General features: G+C 38.7%; 1 protein-coding gene across 3 annotated transcripts; it reads left to right on the top strand.

Moving 5' to 3' along the window:
• The first annotated feature begins 221 nt into the window (after window positions 1-221).
• LOC104240900 (protein TIME FOR COFFEE) lies at window positions 222-7,275 on the top strand. Of its 3 annotated transcripts, none has more exons than XM_009795805.2 (13): window positions 222-691; window positions 781-1,317; window positions 1,402-1,610; window positions 1,701-1,950; window positions 2,039-2,423; window positions 2,502-2,556; window positions 2,652-2,738; window positions 2,825-3,125; window positions 3,210-3,276; window positions 3,378-3,444; window positions 3,551-3,895; window positions 4,008-6,465; window positions 6,606-7,275. In XM_009795805.2, exons 1-13 carry the CDS (start codon window positions 577-579, stop codon window positions 6,647-6,649), a joined length of 4,920 nt encoding a protein of 1,639 aa, XP_009794107.1. In that variant the 5' UTR covers window positions 222-576; the 3' UTR covers window positions 6,650-7,275. The 3 variants fall into 3 exon arrangements, with proteins under 3 accessions (XP_009794107.1, XP_009794109.1, XP_009794106.1); XM_009795807.2 differs by having other exon boundaries at window positions 223-691; window positions 2,637-2,738; window positions 6,635-7,275; XM_009795804.2 differs by having other exon boundaries at window positions 223-691; window positions 2,637-2,738.
• The last annotated feature ends 15,678 nt before the right edge of the window (window positions 7,276-22,953 follow it).

The raw sequence follows: 22,953 nt of genomic DNA, 5'->3' as shown, positions 1-22,953 counted from the left end.
CAAAAAAAGCTCCCTCCTTATTTTAGTCACCCACCCACCCAACTTTATTTAAATCAGGAACATGGTGAGGAGATGACCGACACGTGTCAGTCTGAATCTGACGGTGCGAGCACATGCCATGCTGGCAAGATGGATTAATAGCCGTAGGATGAGATGGTGAATGGACGGTGGGAGATGTAAAGGAATTGTCAAAAGTGAGAGATCTCAACCTTCTACGAGGGTTTGAAGAGTGTGATATAGCCAAAAGCTGATGAAGATAGAGAGCAGAAAAAGGAGACCCAACAAAGATAGATAGAGAGAGAGAGAAGAGAAGAGAGAGAAGAGAAGAGAGAGAAGAGAAGAGGAGAAGAAATCCAAGAAAACACACACCCATTTGTGAAAAGTTAAGATCTTTGAAAGAATTAATTTGTGGGGTTGTTGTTTTATCTCCGGCCTGAAAGTGAAGAAAAACCCATTTCCGGCGAAATTGGCCATAAATTCCGGTGAATTATGCTAGACCTCATCTGGGGTTAGTTTATACCTTTCACCGGAGAAGAAAAAAAGAAAAGCTTTTGTTTTTTTCTCTCTATCAAACAAATGGATAGGAACAGAGAAGCAAGAAGAAGTGGGGGTATGGTAGCAGCGGCAGCTACATCTAATGGATTATCATCAAGACGCAGACATAGAACTAATAGTCTTAGAGATTCCCCTGGTACAAATCTTAGATCCATAATTTTTTTAATGATTCTTTAAATTAATTTTTTTTCCTTGATGAACTAATTGTTTTTGTTTTTGTTGCAGATGAAGATGGGGGTGTAGAGATACAAGAATCTGTAAGGTTAAGGGAAAGAGTGAAGAAAGATCGAGATCGTGAACGGGAAAGAGAAAGAGAACGAGAACGAGAGAGAGAAAGGGATAATAGGGATAGAGATAGAGATAGGATAAGTCGGAGTAAAAGGAGGAGAGGTGAAAGGTTAATTGGTGGTGTTGATGATAGTTCAGAAGAAAGTGTAAACGATGATGAAGAAGAAGATGATGAAGATACTACTACTACAACTACTGCTACTGCTAACAACGTTGGTGTTTCAGGTAGTAGTAGTACAAGGTTGTTGCCGCCGAATCCTCCGGTACCGGTGACGGTGGGGTCCATTTCAAATCACCACCATCATCATAATAACCATAATCATAATAATCATCATTTACAGCCTCCGAGGAAGAGTTTTCCACCGAATACTACAAGGGTTTTTAGGACAGCAACACCAGCAGCAGCAGCAGCTCCTGTTTGGAAACCTGGTGATGAAATGATTGGTGTTTCTGTCCCAAGAAAAGCCCGTTCTGGTACTGTTTTGTCTATTATCGCTGTTTTTGACGATTTTTTGATTGACCCTTTTCTGATTTTTGGGTGTTTTTGGTGATTTTCAGCATCTACTAAGAGGTCACATGATTGGATTTCTGGGGTCAGCGGTGGTGGTTGTGTTGGTGGTAATAGTGGTGTTATTACAGGAGAGCAAATACATCAGCAAGTTTCGACAGCATCGCCGGTGAGACAGAATATTCCGGCAACATCAACACAATCACCGGCAGCTCCTTTATCTCCATCTTCTTCCAATGTTTCAGTCAGAAAGAAAATTGTTAGTCTCATTTTTTCAAATCTGATTTGCTACTATTTTCTTTATTTTGATGTATGTATTTCAACTGATTTTCTTAAAATCTTGATGCAGAAGCCTAATGGACAAAAAAGGCCGCCGGCAAAGTCACCACCAAAAGCTGCTTCATCCAACAACCCTGAAGAGCTAGAGATTGAGATTGCTGAAGTGTTATACGGGTTGATGACCCAGTCACAAGGACCTTCCAAGAAAGAAAGTGGTGGAGGAGGACGAAATGATACAACAAGAGAAGTCAATAACAGATCCAGAGTTTCTTCTCCTGTTTCAAATTCTAACTCATCAGCTACTCCTTTATCTGCTGTTGGTGAGCATAACTAAAAAAGTTCCAATCTTTTTCCCCAATAAATATCCCGTTTCTTGATTCTGTTCTGATGAGTCTTGGTTTTGTGCAGCTCCAAAGAGGAAAAGACCGAGGCAAGTCTTGGAAAATCCTGGAGGATTTGGTGCAAGGAGCAGCCCCATTTCATCTTCTACAGCTACTAATAAAGTGGAGATGGATCAGACAACAACAATGAAGATGGAGGTTTCTTCTCCTAATTTGGAGAAGACCCCACAATCTGCTGCTGAAAATGGTGTATCTTTATATGATTTAAGTGCTTCTGTACAAAGTTTGCCGGTTGCATCGGATCCGGTACCGGAGACGATGAAGGTGGAATCTGAGGCCAAGAGGAGGCCTGAGGAATCTGAATTTATGGAGAGTAAGGAGGAGGTGAGGGAGTCTTCTACTTTGGGAGCAGAAAATAGTAATCGTGAGGATGCTGTTGCAGTTACCCAAGTGTGAGTATCTATCCTAAGGTTTGATCTTTTTGCTCGTAATTCAACTTGTGTCTGATTCATGTGTTGTTGGAATTTCAGGATTGTTTCAGAAGTTGAAAGTCAGAGAGAGGAGAAATTCCAGATAGATCTTATGGTGAGGATGAAGATATGCCTAAAACAATCTATTCAGTTTTTTTCCAAGTTTGGTAATTGATCTTTTAAATAACTTTTTAGGCCCCTCCACCGCAGTTAAGATCATCACCTGAAAGGGAAGCTGAGATAGATTTTGGATCAGCAGCTGTGGATAAGAAGCCTATTTTAGCAGAAAATATAGTAGTGAGTATTCACTTTTTCTTTTCCTTTATTTCGTCCCTTGAGGATATTGAGGATGATCTGATGAATGAATTGGCTGATGCGTACAGGAAATGAAGCCTTCAGTGAAGGAGAAGGATAATGAAAGGATTGGCAAGGCTGAGAAAGAAGAAGTGATCAGTGTTGAAGCTGACGAAAAGAAGACAAAAGCAGCAGCCCTTGAGGAACTTAATCCTCATAAGGCAAGTGAGGGTAGCAGGGGTAGGAATATTGATCTTCAGCTAGATTTGGAAAGGCCAGAAAAGGATAGTGGTGTAAGTAGCAAATTCCAACAGCAGAGTCAAAAGTTGCTGCAGCAGCAGCCTCCACCACAAAAAGCTACTAAAGAAGAACCAATTATAGAAAAAACAGGTAGGTGTTGATTTTAGGGTTGATTGTAATGAAATCTTCCCTTGGATTTTTTTTATTGATGGGGGTGATGTTTTCAATATTCAGGTCAATCAAGCTCTTTACCAATGCCAATGTCTATGGCTAGCTGGCCTGGTGGGCTTCCTCCCATGGGGTACGGTCGGCTTGACTTAATTGCTCATTTAATTGATATTACAAAGTATTAGATCCGTGGTGTAAATGCTTCTGGCGAAATAACTCAATTCCTGTCAGCAGATACATGGCACCTTTGCAAGGAGTTGTAGCTATGGATGGAACCACAGTTTCCTCTGCTCCAATCCAGGTATTTCTCTCTCACTTCTCTTCTCTCTTTCCACCTTAGTCATTTTCAAGCTGGAGTTTGATTCATGCTCTTCTGCCCCTTTTTTGTGCTTTTCAATGTTATGCAGCCGTTGTTCTCTCAACCGCGGCCAAAAAGATGTGCGACACATTGTTACATTGCCAGGAACATACATTGCCTTCAGCAATTCATGAAGATGCATCCTTTCTGGCCACCAGCTGCTGGCTCTGCACCATTCTATGGAGCCAAGACCAATCTCAATGTTCTGCCGCCCACAGATCTAGCTGGGAGAGCAACTGCTGGGCCAGATAAGGGTCAGGGGCTTGCCATTTTCCCTAATAATGTTGGTAAAGACAAAGTCCAGCCTGCAAACATTGCAGATGCTACTGCTCAGAGAAAGCAGCAAATATTACTCCAGCAAGCATTGCCGCCTGTTGCGCCTAACAATCTACTGGTAAAGTCTCTTACAGCTTATTAGCACCTTAATCTCTTGGCTTTCTCTATTTTGGAACTTTTTATGAAGATCAGAGGAGTGCCTAATTGCTGAGTCTTTTATGAATTTACAGCATGGGCCTACTTTCATCTTCCCTATAAATCAACAACAGGCAGCTGCAGCTGCTGCTGTGCGACCCGGTCCCACAAAGTCACCTAGCACAACGGCCACTGCAGCCTTGCCTAACACATCCAATCCTGCTGCTGGCACTGCTGCTTCAGCGGCAGCTGGTGGAGCTGCTACTGCAATTAGTTTCAACTACCCAAATATGTCTCCTAATGAAGCTCAGTACTTGGCGATCTTGCAGAATAATGCGTATGCTTTCCCAATACCTGCTGTAGGAGCACCTCCAAATTATAGAGGAGCTCATCCGCAGCCTATGCCATTGTTCAATGGGTCTTTCTATTCTTCCCAGATGATTCATCCATCCCAGGTTCAGCAACAGCAGCAGCCGCCTACATCGCAGTCGCAACAAATGCAACAAGGTCAACAAAACACAAGCATGTCTAGTGGATCCTCTTCATCCCAGAAGCATTTGCAGAGCCAGCAGCAGAGGTCCCAAGGCAATGCTGTTACTGGTGGCAATTTGCATAATTTTCCTGGGTCAAAGAATCATCCATCTCAGTCCCCAGCACAGTCACAAAATCAGCATATTCCTCAACAGACACGTCATATTGAAAATGAGGTGGGTAGTGAAGATAGCCCATCAACTACAGAGAGGAAAAGGTCTCATGGACCGATGAATGTGTACAATCAGAATTTTGCTATGCCCATGCATCCCTCAAACTTTGGTTTGATGACTCCTCCAGCTACTTTTGGTATTGCGTCTTCTGCCGGTGGTGGCAGTAATCATCAAACTGAGAAGAAGTCGCAGCAACAACAAGGTTTAAAAACGAATCTAGAATCAGTGCCGCCTCAACCTTTTGCTATGTCATTTGCTTCCTTAAATGGAGCCACTGCTGGTCCTGGCATTGACATGTCCATGGCACAGAATCATGCTATTTTTCAGAGTCTCCCTGAAGCTACGAGGCAAAATTTACAGATGGCTGCAGCTGCTGCTCAGGCTGTGCAGCAGAAGAAAAATTTCAGAATATCCGAGGATGGTAAATCTGGATCCAGCGACCAGTCTGGGGCTGATGCTGAAAGGAAAGGTTTAGCTATGAAGCAGCCTTCAGTAAATGCTGGTCAGTCTATTGCATTTTCAAGGTCTGAGATGTCCGATGCCTCCGGTTCTAATATTGCTGCCAACAGTGTCATTGATAGCTCATCAAGGTCCTTAAATCTTCCCTCTGGTGCTTCATGGACTGCTCGAGCTGCAATGCCAAATGCTATGGGAGCTGTAAATGTCCCTAATGCACAGTTACAAGCTCAAATTCAGCATCAGCAGCAGCAGATGATTCAGCTTCATAAGCAACAGCAACAGCAACAGCAGATGGCTGCGGCTGCTGCTGCTCGGAGTAAGACACCAGCTTCTAGTAATGGGAATGCCTACTCTGATCACTTGACATCGTCGGCTTCTGCCTCTTCAAAGTTTCCAAATGCAATGTCTGCTTTTCCTCAAAACCTTGTACAGACTGGTAACAACAGCAGTCAAGCTCAGTCGCCTCAGTGGAAAAATTCTACCAGAACATCTACGTCCCAAGCTCCATCATCTTTGTCATCCACTTCTTCTCTGAAAAACCTTTCTCAGCAGCAGGTTAGATCCCAGCAAAGCCACACACAAATATCTTTTGGCACAAATCAGAAATCAGCTGCTCCTCCACAGGGACAACAGCCTCCTAATAATAACCAGTCTCCCTCTTCGCCCATGATGGTTGGCTCTCCTACAACTTCTTCAATCTCAAAAGGTGCCTGTGGAAGCCCAAGGCATACAAATTCTGCTTCTGCAAGCAATAAAACCGGCGGCCAAAGCTCATCATTGTCAACACAGCAGGGCAAATCCTCGCCTTCACTTCCCAACCAAAAGTCATCTCCTGCTGGTGGAAGGAATGTGCCGTCAATTCTTGGAAACCCTCATACTGCTTCAACTTCAGGCAGTGGAACTAAGTCTCAAATGCAACAACAACAACAGCAACTACAGCAACAACAGCAGCATTTACAGAAGAGTATGCAGCAAGCACAACTGTTCTTCTCAAGTCCATATATGCAAGCTCAACCCCCGCATTCTACTGGTACAAATTCTACAGGTCAAGCTACTGGGGGATATTATCTTCAAAGAAGGCGTTCAGAACAGCCGGCTCAACAACCGACTGGTTCATCAACGGCATCATCGTCAAGTGGAATGTTGACTTTGTGTCCTGTTACTCTAGGTGGTGGCACCACCTCTGATCCTGCAAAAGCGATTGCAGCAGCAGCAGCTGCTAGTAATATGAAAGGTGGAGTCTTGCCCTCGCAGGGCATCCTTCATGCGGCCCAATATACAACACCAACATCTGGAAGTCAACATCAGCTTTTGCCTGCTGGTTTCTCGTATGTTCACCCTGTTCCTGCAGCAGTTCAAGTGAAGCCAGCTGAACAGAAACAACCTGCGGGTGAGTAGATTCATCGTCATCCTTTATTTGCATTTCAGCTCCATTTCTAGGTAGATAAGTTTAGGAGTTAAAGCAAAAAAATAAATGATTTAGATTAAATGGGGAAGTAATTCATGAAGTGAAACATAATTCTTGACCAGGAAATGACAATTTGCATGCGTGCTGGCAGCCTGAGAAGAAATGAACACTGTACAACTTGATGGGACAGCTGACCGGGGAGGCACATCAATGAAAAGCAGTTGGAATGAAGAATCCGCAGTTTTGAAGGGGCACTATGCGGGTTTTTGAGGACTGATCCTCCATGCATTTTGCCTGGAATGCAAGTCAATCAACATTTGGATTAATGTTGTATGACGCGCTCCCGTGGTGTATAAACTGACTGCTTAGAGGGAGGTATCACGAATGAAAGCGCTGCTCGACCGGTTGGCTTTGACGATTGAAGGATGGTTTGCAGGATAATTGATCAGCTCTTTCCTGCATGGTTGATTGAGGTGGAGGTTAGATTCAGGGGACAAAATTGGTTTTTAGGTTCCTTTATTCCTTTTTTTTGGGTGGTGGTGGTGGGGGAAGCAGGTCAGTGATAAGAACTAAGAAGAGTGAAGGCTTGAATTGAATTGCCTTCTGTTTTTTAGTAGGAATTCTGGTGCTTCAGTAATTCATTATTCTTTTCCTTCTCTTTTCATTAAAAGTGTTTTCTACTGGCTTGAAGAGCAGTTTCTGGACAGTACCTTTTTGGACATATATAAGTAAGTAATGCAAGGTGTATATGTGTATGTCTTGGCACATATAAATGGATGGATTAGCCCTCAAGATTTTCTTTTCCTTCCGCATTCTTTAATTATATGGCTGAAAATAGTCTCTGTCAGGACAGAAAGACAGGAATCCGTGAATGATGGTATCGGTGCGTTGTTTTGGGAAGGCCATTATGTCATTGGTTATGATAGTTACTCTCTTCTTGCTAAAGATGAAGACTCTTGTGAATGAACTTTGTGACTTAGCACTTGTTTTATTTTCTTACTTAGGAAAATAGTTGACAAGCTACTCCCTTGGTATTGTCTCATTGGGTACATGTATATTATTTGTGATGAATGAGACGTTATTTTAATTACTACTGTATCACTATTTCTGGAACATATTAAAAAGGAAAGAGTATCGCATAAAATAGAATATATTCCGAGTGGTAGATATTTTTTTATTAGTTTAGTATTTTAGTTTTAACTTAATTGAAACATTTTTTTTAAAATCTTTAGTGCAGAGAGACTACAATGAAGCATCTTAGCAGCTTCTGATAGAGATTGTAGGGGGAAGTTGGTTATCCTTGGTTGGTGTGATTTATACAATGGGTAAAGGTGGCTATCTTTGAAACACATACATGTAGATAGATTGAGATGGGTGGCTTTAAAAAGAAGAGTTGATTTTCTGCACTACATGTGTGTGAAGTATATAGTTTGTCACTAACTAGTTGGTGTAGGATCCTATCTCTTTAAATATTATTAGTATTTCATTGGGGTCCCATTTTGTGCGTTTGCAATTACAATATCAACAGCTCAATGCTCCAATAAATTCTTTGCTTTTGTTGCTTTGAATAGTCCTTGGAAACATTCACTACACAGACTTTACCCCATGCTGAAAAGTTGGTTTGTAGAAAAGGCCGCTGATTCCACCATTTCCCTTTCTTCATCTTTTTATCCCCCAAGTATTTTACATTTTTACTGTTAATATTCATTTTGCTCATATATGCTGTCATTATAGAAATATTTACATTGAACATAGTTACAGTAGCCTCAGATTGTAAAATCCATGCATACAGTACAAAGTACTTATGCCGACTTTAATTTTTTTACAGTCACTGGCTCACTGCAAAAAAGAATATGCTACTACTTATTTTAATATAACATCACTCAATGGTGGATATTTTGATAATATCTTAATGTATGATTATTTGGATTACATGTACTTTGATAGATATGTAGTAATTATTTTCTATTTTTCCAAGTTGTACAGCATAGGCCCCTTGAAACGGCATATGTTATGTTAATGGGTGGGTTTTTGGCTTCCAGAAGGTCACATGCGTCCAGAAATCCTTTTGCCTTGTAGGCTCGATACTTTTTGGTCTAATGTGGGACCTACTCTTTTTTATTTTATTTACTAAAGTTAAAAAAATTCCACTGCGGGACCTACTATATTGTTTTTCTTTATTTGCTCACACCTTCCAAAAACTTAAAAGTATTTTAGTAATGTTTGTGGAAATTCTCACTATGTTGCCTTAGTTATAGCTTGTTTGCTCATCATAAACGATTTGATGCTGCAGGATTTTCCTCTTGATTTTTTTTTTATTTTATATATATATATATATATATATATATATAAATAAATTTCTTTACTAGGTCAAGTGAAACATCTCATCTACACCTAGGAATAGGAGCAACTTGTAATGAGAATATTTGAGAGGTTGCGCTTTGACAGTAATAATATAGTCAGAATTTTCACTGGCGAATTTATATAGTATAAATAATAAGCACGCAAAAAATCAAAAGAATTTTAATATTTACTACATAAATAAAAGTTTATTTTGTAAATACGCTATAATTTTTCAACAAAGGGAGATTAGTTGGACCCCAAGGGCGGACCCAAGTGGTGAGAAGTGGGTTCAACTGAGCCCCCTTCGTCAAAAAATAATATTGTGTATATGTATAAATTATGGCTAAAACAAGGTAAATTTTGTTTAGAAATTATTTTTGAACCCACTTATACGGCTTATACCGCTTATGTTAGTTATGACCTTCTCCGACTAAACCCACTTGCACAAAATCCTAGGTCCGCCACTATTGGACCCCATTGCACCCGACTAGTTTTGCCCCTGCTTGAAGGGATCATGGTTAGCAAGCTAGTGAATATAAAGCAATTCCAAATATTCCAATAAGAAAACAAAAACTTGTACAATGTATTGCATTTAAGAATCTTAAATTTTGGCAAGAGATAGTCTTCTAGTAGTAAGGAATGAGAGTAAAAATAGGAAGTTCTTTACGTTTTTGATTGTTTTTTTTTTTTGGAATTTTTATCTCCTATAGCAAAGGTTAACACCTTATTTATTTTAAATAAATATCATTTTAAAAAATTATATTCTATAGATACCTTTTAATGTTTATAGCAAAATATCTAATTTTGGTTACCTCCTATCCCTAAGCCGCTAAATACGTTATTCAGTTACACTATTTTCTTTCTCTCTCTACTTTGATACATGTCATTCTCTTCCCCCATTCCCTAAAAACACGATGCTCAATCTCAAAATTTCTCTCACCAACATCACCTACCACTAGTCACACACGGTAATTTTGCATTCTCTTTATTCTTCTGATAAGCTGCTGAGAATGGGTATATTAAGGATTTAATTAGTTAAAACTCATTGTTTCTGAAGAATCTATCGATGGCCTAGGTTCTTACTTTAACCGTGTTGGTTCTTATATTCCTCTTTTTCTCATTCAGTATTCTAAGATGAAACATTATCAAAAACGATATGCTACGTCTTGCCATGATTTTTGCTCGGCTACTGTACAAGATGCGTGGGAACAGTGTGATTCAGGGTTTTTGCTCGACGACAGATTCGCCGGAAATTAGGGTTTGTTCTTGAACAAAGATCACGGAGTTTGGGGCTGAGCAACTTGATTTTCTGTTAATATATTTCAATATATTTTCAACGTATCACGCTTTATTTTCATATATTTCATTGTATTCATTGTCTTTTTTCCATTGTAATTCAATGTATCCCCCTATATTCCATGTATTTCATTGTATTCACTGTCTCGCTATATGCCATGAATGTATTCATATATATTTTTTAATTAATATAATTTATGTATTCAGATGTATTATATAATTTATCTGAAGATTGTTATGTTTTGGGGGTATTTTTCGGTTGAGAATATTTTTTATAACTGAAAATACAAAATTTGTGTGTTATAATTGAGTTTGTTGAGTTATATTAGGAGTCTATTTTGTTAATTGATTCACTTTTCATTTAAAAACAATGTAATCCCCTGTTTCACGTCGTGAATACAGTCGAATACAATAATCTGTCCAGCTGTAATCCCATGTTTCACGCCATGAATACAGTCGAATACACTTGAATACAATAATTGATTAGCTGGACTTCCCTGATTCACGTCTATTTAAATACATCTAATACATTTTATAACAATAGAAAACGTATCTACAATCCGTAATATAGCAAATGGTATTTATAGATAGCTAATTACCACTAAAAGATAGTGCTTTATGAAAATTTCTCTTTTTTTGGGGACAATTTTGATTGCTTTTTCTCAAATTTTCTTTGTTCGATCTTTTTTCCATTTTGTGCAAGAAACCAGCAACATTAGTCAATTATGTTAAATTCCAGCACTTCAGTTTTCAAAGAATAATTTATTAATGAACTTTTCAAAGATTAGGTCATAGCTTAAAGATGACAAATTTACTGGACCCAATTAGTAGTATATTTAAACAAATTGAGATGATTGATTTTATGTCAAATCCAGTAGTTGAAAGGGAAATTCAAAGTCCTATCTCCTTTTGACAAAAGAATAAACATGCTTAAATTTGCTTTTGTTTGAAGGGCAAAGGAGCTTAAAAGGATTTTCTTGATTGAGAAAAGATTACTTGAAAATAAAAAATAAAAAAAGAAAGGAAAAAGACATAATGGTGGGTTCCAAAATAGTTAGCTTTTCAACGGCTAAGATTCATTATTGATAATGTTAGTATTGTGGTCCAATCAAAATAGGTAAATGATTGGGACCAAAATAAAATGACTTAATTGGATAAGAAAAAGCCATAATCTTATCTTGTGATGTATATTCATTGGCTTTATTCCTTCAACTCCATTACGTGTCTAATTATACAACGTTGCTTTCTTCTTTTACGTCATTTTTATTATAAAATAAAGAATGTAAAGTAAAGATAAGTATAGAGAGAAACTGATATATTATTCGAATTCAAATTGGTGTACATAATAAACTGAAATCTCTTCTATTTATAGAAGAAAGGAAGCTGCTGTATAAACTACTATTGTAAGCTGTTGTGTAAGCTGCTACTGCAAGCTGCTACCACAAGCTGCTATTATACCAGATATAGATAATCTTCTACTGAGAGCAATATTTATCTATAACGGAGTACTGAATGGATAAGCTCATTGTACCCAATATAGATAATCTTCTACTAGGGGTAATGATTATTCATAACGGAGTACTAAAAGGATAAGCTCATTGTACCCGGTATGAATAATCTTCTACCAGAGATAATGTTTATCCATGACGGAGTATTGAAAGGATAAATTTATTATATCCGGTATGGATAATCTTCTACTGGGGGTAATGTTTATCCATAACCGGGTACCGAAGTGATAAGCTTCTTCAGGAAGCTTATTTCCAATAGAGTACTAAATAGATAAACATATTTACGGCAGAGTCCCATATGGATAAGCTTCTTCAGGAAACTTATTTATAACGGAGTACTAAATGAACATCCATAATATAATATATTTATAACACTCCCCTTGGATGTTCATTAAAATATAATGTGCCTCATTAAAACCTTACTAGGAAAAACCACGTGGGAAAAAATCCTAGTGAAGGAAAAAGAGTACACATATTTAGTAATACGTATTGCTATGTGCCTCATTAAAAACCTTATAAGGAAAACCTCATGGGAAAAAACCTTAATAAGAAAAAAGAGTGCATCGCGTATTTACTCCCGCTGATGAAAACCTTGTTTTAAATATTTGAGTCTCCGCATTCCAATCTTGTATACCATCTTCTCAAAAGTTGAAGTTGACAAAGATTTAGTGAATAAATCTACTGGATTATCACTTGAACGAATTTGTTGCACATCAATGTCACCATTTTTCTAAAGATCGTGTGTGTAGAATAATTTTGGTGAAATGTGTTTCGTTCTATCTCCTTTTATAAATTCTCCCTTCAATTGTGCTATGCATGCAACATTGTCTTCGTATAAAATTGTGGGTCTTTTCTCACATTCCAAACCATATTTTTCTCGAATAAAATGAATTATTGATCTCAAGCATACACATTCCCTACTCGTTTCATGAATAGCTATTATCTCAGCATGATTTGAAGAAGTAGTAACAATAGATTGCTTTGTGGAGCGTCATGATATGACAGTATCTCCATATGTAAATACATACTCGGTTTGAGATCAAGCTTTATGGGGATCAGATAAATAACCTGCATTTGCATAGGCAACACGATCTGCACTATCTTTGTTGGCATAAAGCAAATCTATATCAAGAGTTCCCTTTAAATATCGTAATATATGCTTAATCCCGTTCCAATGTCTCCGTGTAGGAGAAGAACTATATCTTGCTAGTAAATTAACAGAAAATGTTATGTCAGGCCTTGTAGGATTAGCAAGATATATTAGTGCACCAATTGCACTGAGATAGGGTACTTCGGGACCAAGGAGTTCCTCGTCCTCTTCTGGAGGTCGGAACAAATCTTATTCATTTCAAGTGATCGAACAACCATTGGTGTACTCAATGGGTGCGCTTTGTCCATGTAAAAGCGTTTTAAGACCCTTTCTGTATATGCAGATTGATGGATAAAGATCCCGTCTGCTAAATGTTCAATTTGCAGACCAAGACAAAGTTTTATCTTTCCAAGATCTTTCATCTCAAATTATTTCTTAAGATATTCAATTGCCTTTTGGAGCTCTTCTGGAGTTCCAACAAGATTTATGTCATCAACATAAACAACAAGTATAACAAATTCTGATACCATTTTCTTTATAAAAATACATGGACAAATAATATCATTTATGTAACCTTCTTTCAACAAATATTCACTAAGGCGATTATACCACACGCGCCCAACCGTACAAAGATCTTTGTAATCTAATTGAATAAATTTCCTGAGATTTTGAATTCGCTTCAGGCATTTTAAATCCTTCAGGGATATTCATATAAATTTCATTATCAAGTCAACCGTACAGATAGGCTGTAACTACATCCATTAGATGTATTTCAAGCTTTTCATGCAGTGCTAAACTGATGAGATATCGAAATATTATGACATCCATAACAGGTGAATATATTTCATCAAAATCGACTCCAGGTCGTTGTGAGAATCCTTGTGCAACAAGGCGAGCTTTGTATCTTTCAACTTCATTTTTATCATTCCTTTTTCGCACAAAACCTATTTATGACCAACTGGTTTTATACCAGCAGGTGTTTGGACTACTGGTCCAAAGACCTCTCTTTTAGCAAGTGACTTCAATTCCGATTGAATTGCCTCTTGCCATTTTGGCCAATCAGATCTTTGTCGACATTCTTCGACAGATCGAGGTTCAAGATCCTCACTATCTTGCATAATATTAAGTGCAACATTATATGCAAAAATATTATCCACCACTATTTCAGATCGATTTAAATTAATCCCATCACCGATCGAACTTATTAAAAGTTCTTCACTCACATGAGCTTCGGGTTCATTGATTTCTTCAGGAATCTCAGAACTAATCAGATCTTGGGTCTCTTCAGGAGATCCCTTCATAGTATCGTTTTGATCATTTGTCGATTTTCTTTTTCGAGAATTTCGATCCTTAGAACCCAAAGGCCTACCACGCTTCAGGCGTGCTTTAGGTTCACTAGCTCTCATACTAGTAGATGGTCCTACTGGAACATTAATTCAGATAGGCATATTCTCTGCTGGGATATGTGACTTAGTCATCCTTTTCAAATTAGTAAATGTGTCTGGCATTTGATTTGCTATATTCTGTAAATGGATGATCTTCTGGACCTCCTGATTACATATAGGGGTAAGAGGATCAAAGTGAGATAATGATGAAACTTTCCACACAATTTCTCTTTTGATTTCCTTTTTCTCTCCCCTAATTGTGGAAAATTTGTTTCATCAAACCGACAATCTGCAAATCGAGCAGTAAATAAATCTCCTGTCAATCGTTCAAGATAGCGAATAATAGAGGGTAATTCAAACCCAACATATATCCCTATCCTTCTCTGTGATCCCATCTTACTGCGCTGTGGTGGTGCTACTGACACATATACAGCACATCCGAAAATTCGTAGATGGGCAATATTTGGTTCATGACCAAAAACTAATTGTGACGGGCAGTATTTATTAAAATGTGTCGGTCTGAGACGGATAAGTGATGCTGCATGCAAGATAGCATGGCCCCAAACAGTAGTGGGCAATGTTGTTTTCATAAGTAGTAGTTTTGCTATCAATTGCAGGCGTTTAATAAATGACTCTGCAAGGCCATTTTGAGTATGAACATAAGCTACATGATGTTCAACTTTTATCCCAACTGATAGACAATAATCATCAAAAGCTTGGGATGAGAATTCTCCAGCATTATCAAGGCGAATAGCCTTTATAGGATAATTTGGGAATTGTGCCCTTAATCGAATTATTTGGACTAATAGCTTTGCAAACGCCAGGTTGCGAGATGATAGTAGTCACACATGAGACCATCTTGAAGATGCATTTATTAGGACCATAAAATATCTAAACAACCCACTTGGTGGGTGAATAGGTCCACATATATCCCCATGCATACGCTCTAAAAAGGCATTTGATTCAATGCCAACTTTCATTGGTAATGGTCTAGTGATCATTTTGCCTTGATAACAAGCATCACAAGAAAATTCGTCATTTGTAAGAATCTTCAGGTTCTTTAATGAATGCCCACTCGAATTTTCAGTAATTCGTCTCATCATTATTGATCCAGGATGGCCCAAACGGCCATGCCAAAGCACAAAAGTATTTGAATCCATAAACTTCTGGTTTACGATAGAGTGTGCTTCAACTGTACTAATTTTTGAATAGTATAAGCTAGAAGATAAAGTTGGTAACTTTTCTACAATGCATTTCTGGCTAGAAATATTCTTTGTAATACAAAGATATTCCCTATTTATTTCATCTATTGTCTCAACATGATACCAATTTCGGCGGATATCTATAAAACTCAACAAGTTTCTTCGGGACTTGGAGGAGAACAATGCATTGCCTATAATTAGTTTTGTTCCCTTAGACAGAAATATAATGGCTCTTCCGGAGCCTTCAATTAAATTTATATTACCAGAAATTGTTGAAATATTTGCTTTTTCCTTATGCAAATAAGAAAAGTATTTCTGATCCTTGAATATGGCATGAGTTGTTCCACTATCAATAACACAAATATCTTCATAATTTGTCTTTGATCCAAACATAATTTGAGGATTATCCATATTCTTCAAAATGACATAAATAAAATATATTATAGTAAACATCATTATCAAAGCATAACTTTTATTTATGTACAATAATTACATAACCATACTATCTATTACAAACAATAAAAATTAAAATATTTACATTTCTAGTGATTCACTACCGATTACATGACTTGTTTCTCCTTCTGGGAGTGCAAAGTAATCAGCTACATCCGAATGCATGAAGTCTAAATTATTTTCAGAAATAAAATTTGCTTCAGCATTTTTCTCTATCTTCTTCAGGGAGGCTTGATAAAGCTCAACCAGGTGTTTTGGCATACGACAGGTACGTGATCAGTACCCTTTTCTTCACATCTATAACATGCATTTTCTGCATTTGGTGCTTGCACCGCTTCATGCTTTTGTTCCTTCCTTTTCCACTGCTGGTGGTGAGGAGGCTTTCTTTGGTGCATTATTATTACAATGATTGGGGTTTCTTCCCCGACCACGGCCATGACAAAGATTGGGGCCACGACCTCTTCCACGTTTAGCTTGGTGGAAGTTCGTCTCATTCACTTCATGGAATGGACAAGAACCAGCAGGTCGACTTTCATGGTTTTTCATTAATAGCCCATTATGTTGCTCGGCTATAAGAAGATGTGAGATAAGTTTAGAATACTTTTTAAATCCCATCTCTCGATATTGCTGTTGCAGGAGCATATTCGAGGCATGAAAAGTGGTGAAAGTTTTCTCCAACATATTGTAAGCACGTGATTTTTGCTTCACAGACAATCGCTCCAAAAGAAAATAAAAATAGTGACAAATGACTTCGCTGTACAATTTTTCGAGTTTTCCGTGACATGTGTTTGTGGGTCTGTCCATTTTGCATTTAATCATTAATCAAACAAAATACAAAAAAATATGTATGCATTTCTAGGTTGTAATTTAACCATTTTAAATTTTTCTTATATAGGTGTGTGAATAATTGTGTTAAGTATTGATTAATGGGTATTTCAAATTCATTTTTTAATTTAGTTGAATTTTTAAAATTAGAAAACAAAGAAAAAGAGTGCAAATTATTTAGAAAACCGGATTGGGCCTATTTATTTCAAGATTTTAAGGCCCAAAAACAGCCCAAACACAGGCTGCCCGGACACGGTCCAAACGGCGTCGTTCTGTCCCGTCTAAGCTGGGCCGTTGATCTCGAGTGAATCGACGGCCAGGATTACACCCCCAGATCCATTTAACATAACCCGACCCAATAACCGGTTCAGCCCAGCCCCTCACTTAAACCAAACGACCCCATTTAAATATCAAACGACCCCGTCTCATTTCTCACCATCAGATCCAAGCCGTTGAGATCATCTGATCTAACGGCTCAGATCCAATCCCCTACTCCGTATATAAGCTTTCCCTCACACCCCACGCCCCTATCCGAACCCCACCCTTCACTCGTCTCCTTCCCCAAGCCCTGAAACCCCCAAACCCTAACGCCGCCCTAGTTTCCTTTTCACCAGAACCCGGCGGCATGAATGCCGGTGACCACCCCCTTCACACCCTTGAAGCATCCAACCACCCTGAACACGAATCCACTAGCCATGTACCTCGAATCACCTCCTATCGTCTCGAATCTGGATTTGAAGATTCGAGACAAAACTCGATCTATACCAAACCTCCCCATCTTCATACCAAACACTCCCCGGACCCTCCTCGTGACCAAACCAAACTTGGTTTGGTCCGAATCTACCCACAACTCCTAAAAAACCAGATCTGAAAATCTGAACCTTAGAACACAAGAGCCTGAGGAACCCGACCTGCTTCATAGAGGGTTTGAGGTCTAATAGACCTTAACCAAGGTGTTCTCGGTTTGAGAACACCCTGGTTAGAGTTTGTTTGGCCTCAAATGGTCAAATTTAATTCGGACTGGGGTCGGCCTGCTTTGAACATTTTTTAGTAAGTTTTCCTTTTCTGTTTTTGTGTGGATGAGTATGTTAGCATGTTCTGTTGTGTTTGTTCGGTGTTTTCTGATACTTTTCTTAATTTCTTCCGTCTTTGTAAAGACCTTTTATTTGGTCAATTGTTTTCTGTGTATGATTTGAATGTATTCTGTGATATACATGTTCGATTAGATTAGTCGTCAAACGAGTTAATTCATATAGGTTCCCAGTGATTGAACAAAGTTGTCTGAAGTCATTCGGGACTCTGTACGTGTTGTTTATATGAACGATTGATTGTTATGTGTTACGATTAATATAGTCGAGTCGATATATGTCGTCAATTAGTTTCAGTCATTAATGGTAACAACTTGATTCATGTTGTTTATTTTTGCTGTGATCGTATTTGAATCCCATTAGGAACTGAATTGTATTGCCTATTGATTTTGTTCAAATTGAATTAAAGAACATCTAGGGGAAGGTTATAATGGCAGTTCAGACTTTGATTTTAAATATGATGCCATGTTTATTTGGTTTAGACCGTGGGCAGCCTGTGTATGGTTAGCTTTAAGGAATTAAAATAATGGGACAACATGTGCTGTCAGATTATATTCCTGCTGCCCATACTTTGGTTAAATAAACAAGAGATTAGGACACTTTAACAATAAAAAGAGAGAGGGGCTGTCAGGGATTTCATGGGAGTTTTGTTATTTAAAATAAGTGAGTGGAAAAACAACAAGGAGGGGGAATTTTGAGTTGTCAAACAGACTGCAAAGTGTTAAGGTTAGGCTATAAAAGAGGCAGACCTTCCATTAGAAAAGGAGGAGTTCATTTTTTTGGAGTCTTGAGAGATTCTGTGAGTAAGAAAACTGAAAAAGGAAAAACAGAAATAAATTTCAGAACATTGTGAATGAGTATTGTCTAGAAGAAACTGTGTAAGAGTCCAGTTTGATCAGGTTGTCTTTGTGGTTTTGCTTTTCTGTCGTTTGCCAAGCTTTCTTGTGGTCATTGGATTTCTGTTGCTGTTACATTCAACATTCTGGGCTGTTATTTCCTACTCTGTTTTTCTGGGATTGTTTATTTGTTGCTCGACTCCTTGCTGAGCTTCATCATTGTTGGCTGGTTGTTGTTGCTGTGTTGTTGCTGTGAATCTGCTGTTGCTGTTGTTTGCTGTGTACTACTCAGCTGATCCTTTTCCTTCTTCTTTTGTTCCTCTATACCAGGTACACAACTAATACTGTCCATGTAATTTGAAAGTCGAGCATGAATACAAAAGGGAAGATTTGAAGACATCTATGTCCACATGTAGTTGCTATATAGATGATCATGTAGTGTGTAATGGTTTACAATCTTGTTTGGGTATTGGAGTTGGTCCTTTCATATAGTGAATACAAAAAATGTAGTATGGTTTAATATCATATGTCGGTTAGGTTGACAGACAAAAGGATTGGCAGTATACTAGGCTATGTCTTGGAAATTAGTTGTGTTTTGTAATTAGCATTCTCTTTTAATGCATGTCAAAGAATAAAACTATCCGCCTCAGTTAATTTTCATTCTCTTTTGATAAACTGCCTCGTTATAATTATCAAGCCACACCCTTATAACAATTAGCACAAGTCCGCGCCCCTCAACCTTATGAAGGTCGAGCCCAGGTCAAAACAGACCAAACAGACCCGCCTCGGATAAACAGTGGCCCAGGTCTGGCCCATTCCGCATGAGCTGGATTTGGGCCCATAATGTTCGATCAGCTGTCCGTATGCATGGTCACGTTTCCTTATTCTGTAAAAGCATTTCGGATCCTGCTATAAATAATCTGCAAGCATGTAAATAATTAAGAGATTTTCTTTTATTTTAGAGACGAACTTAATAGGAAATATAGTCATTATAGGTTTATCCTTTAAAATAAAAATGAGACGAGCCTCGACAAACAAAAATGTAGAAGCTGCGGGGCCCTCTAAATGTATATATTAAATACTTAGATTCCGGGACGGGCCGTTTAGCAAATTTCACGGCCCTTCCCAAAATAATAACACGATAGTCTCTTTAGGTGCGTGTTTAATAATCTACTTTCTTAAAACTTGGGGTGTGCATTTCATGCGACCCAGATCCAAATCCCAAAACATCAAATAAAATATGTTCCAGATTGTGGGTGCATTTCATGTGACGCAGTCCAAAGACATGTTTTAAGCGATGTTCACATCCTTTTGAAATAATAACAATAAAGCGGTAAAAAGTTAAAATTGGCACATTGGTTCATAATGGTATTTAAAATCAGATAAATAAGCCGAATATAACAGTTGAGCGACCGTGCTAGAACCACGGAACTCGGGAATGCCTAACACCTTCTCCCGGGTTAACAGAATTCCTTATCCGGATTTCTGGTGCGCAGACTGTAATATGGAGTCATTCTTTTCCTCGATTCGGGATTAAAATTGGTGACTTGGGACACCCTAAATCTCCCAAGTGGCGACTCTGAAATTAATAAACCAATCCCATTTCGATTGTCCTTTAATTGAAAAAACTCCCTCGTACCCTCTCGGGTGCGGAAAAAGGAGGTGTGACAGCTCTGGCGACTCTGCTGGGGACATTTATGCCCAGAACCACTGGTTCAGGGTTAAGAATTCGAGCTTAGAGTAATTGTTATTATTTGGCTTTATTATCTGATTTTTACATGATGTATGCCTAATGTGCTAAATGATGCTTTTACCGCTTTAATATTATTTGAATTGTGAATATATACAACTGTTACGAAACCCCCTTCTTTCTGAGTCTTCTGAATTTATGGTGTACACGTGCGCGTGACCCACCTTTCTGTTAAAGTCATACCAAATAAGACGGAGTTGGGACAAGTAACTAGGCCGGGCAGACTTTCGTGCTCCCGGTACGTTGCCCCCGCTTCGGCTCAAACTGTCTGTTTGGGTAAGCCAGGTTTAGAACAATCAACCTCAGGTTTTACACTTAGAATAACTCAGCCATGTACCGGATCCCTAGTAGGAACATTTATTTGCATCACGTGCATTTGACTTAGGGGACTCAACACAGGGGTTGGGTCTGTCTAAGACAGGTGAACCCGAAATAAAAAGACCATCCTGATGCATCCTACTTGCTATATGTGCATTCATTTGCCTCGAACATGCTTGCTGACCGGCTTAAATGAAATCATGGTAAGAGCTGAGGAATAAAATGGGTTTTTTTTTCATAAATAAATAATAAAAAAATAAAAATAAATATATATATATAAATATAGTTTTCAAATCTTGAAATAAAGGTATTTAATCTTGAAAGGTATTTAATCTTGAAAATAGTTTGAAAAATTCCCAAAAATAGTTTTAAATCTTGAAAATAGTTTTGACTGAAAATGATTAGAGTATGTTTTCAAAATGAGTCTTGACTTTATTAAATTAAATTTCAGATACAAAATGAGCACCATACAAAACCCCTCCTTCGCAAATACAGAAGAGTTTCTATTCCAGCTTCAAATGTGGTGGTGTGAATTAGGCGAAGATGGTCAAAAGTGGGTCATCAAGCATTTGGGAAATCTCCCGGACATTATGAAAGTTAAACCCCGTGATGATCTGATTGCGGCATTAGTAACTTTTTGGGACCCTGTTCACAATGTCTTTCGTTTCTCTGACTTCGAGCTCACTCCTACATTAGAGGAGGTAGCTGGATATGTTGGTTTTGACGGAAGTTTAAGGAATCAAAGCTTGATATTCACGAAGGCTCCCTCGGTACATCGATTCTTCGGTCTTCTGAACATCAGCAGTCAAATCAGGAAAAGCAATGTCGTCAACGGATGTTGTTCTTTCAACTTTTTGTATTCAAGGTTCGGAAAGTCAGATGGGTTCGAAATTCATGAGAAAGGCCTTACTAACAAACAAGACAAAGACGCATGGCAGGTTCACCGTCGCTTCGCCTTCATGGTGGCTTTTCTAGGAATCATGGTCTTCCCGAACAAAGAACGAACAATCGATATTCGCACCGCAAAAGTTGTGCAAATCCTCACCACCAAGGAAAACCACACCCTTGTCCCCATCATTCTCTCAGACATTTATCGGGCTTTGACTTTATGTAAAGCAGGAGCGAAAGTCTTCGAGGGATGCAAAATTTTGTTGCAAATGTGGCTGATTGAACATCTCCAACAACAACCCAAGATCATACAGTATGGGCCGAGCAATGATAATTACATCGAGGGTTATGAGGAAAGAGTGAAAAATTATCAGGTTCCAGAAGGGATAGAAGCATGGGTATCTCGGCTAAGGGCTCTAACGGCAAATCAAATTGAATGGACTCTGGGATGGCTACCGATGAGGGAAGTGATACATATGTCAAACTCAAATAGTTATCTGCTACTATTGGGATTGAGAAGCATCCAGCCGTATGCGCCTTTGAGAGTCCTAAGACAACTAGGAAGATATCAAGTAGTTCCTGATGATGAAGATTTGAGTACGCAAGAAATCGAATTACACCCAGAGGCCACCATTCCTGAGGCGTTACTTCAGCAGATGTGGAATGGATGTCGATACTTAAGAAGCGATACTCAAGTCCCAGACACTACAAAGGGTGAGATAAATCCTGGATATGCAAGGTGGTTCGAGAAACGGTCTCGCGTGGATGATGTACCAGAACCTGAGCTGAGAAGGCCAACTAAAAGACCCCATATTCAAAACTTTAATGATAAAATCCAAGAAGCGGTTGATCTGGGGAGAAAAAGAGAAGGGATACAAAGCAACTATCCATGCCCTAAAGGAAAACCTAAGGAACCTCCATCTGGAGAAGGATTTGCAAGCACAAGAAGCTGAAGGCGAGAAGAAGAGTCTAGCCTGTGAGAATGAAAGTCTTCATGCTCGATTTCTGAGAATGGAAAAGGCTTCTGAAACGCCAAGGAGGAATTGGAAGGATAAAAAAACCATCGCCAATCTTTTTGAAAGAATGCAAGATTATGATTCCGTTCTTGCTGCAAAAGAAAGGGTGTTGAGCAAAGCGAAAGAAAGGATCCAACAATTAAACGAAGAAGCCAGATCTGATAAGGAACGCCAAGATAGGCAATCCGAGAAAGACAGGGCACAATTCAAGAAGGAAAAAGACCATTGGATACGATCAGAAGACCAACTTCGTGCACAACTAGAAGAGGCAAGAAGGTACAGAGAGCATCAACAAGCGGACACTGATAGAGAAAGAGCGCAGATGAGATTAGAGCAGGCCAGACTCCGAGCTCTATTAGAGTCAGCCCTAGATCGTGAAGGCCGTATCCGAGATATAGCCACCACTCGCCAGCAGCAGTTGCAGAATCAAGGCCAACATCTCCAAGATTTCAGGGCACAGATCCACGACCTG

Source organism: Nicotiana sylvestris, chromosome 1, assembly GCF_000393655.2.
Source record: "Nicotiana sylvestris chromosome 1, ASM39365v2, whole genome shotgun sequence".
Lineage (NCBI taxonomy): Eukaryota > Viridiplantae > Streptophyta > Magnoliopsida > Solanales > Solanaceae > Nicotiana > Nicotiana sylvestris.
This window is presented reverse-complemented; position numbering and strand designations above follow the sequence as displayed.

Coding starts and splice junctions, on each gene's coding strand:
- LOC104240900 (XM_009795804.2), top strand. CDS start 577: ATGGATAGGAACAGAGAAGCAAGAAGAAGTGGGGGTATGGTAGCAGCG. Junction 2,557..2,636: donor AATTCCAGATAGATCTTATG/GTGAGGATGAAG, acceptor ATAACTTTTTAG/GCCCCTCCACCGCAGTTAAG. Junction 3,126..3,209: donor ACCAATTATAGAAAAAACAG/GTAGGTGTTGAT, acceptor TTCAATATTCAG/GTCAATCAAGCTCTTTACCA.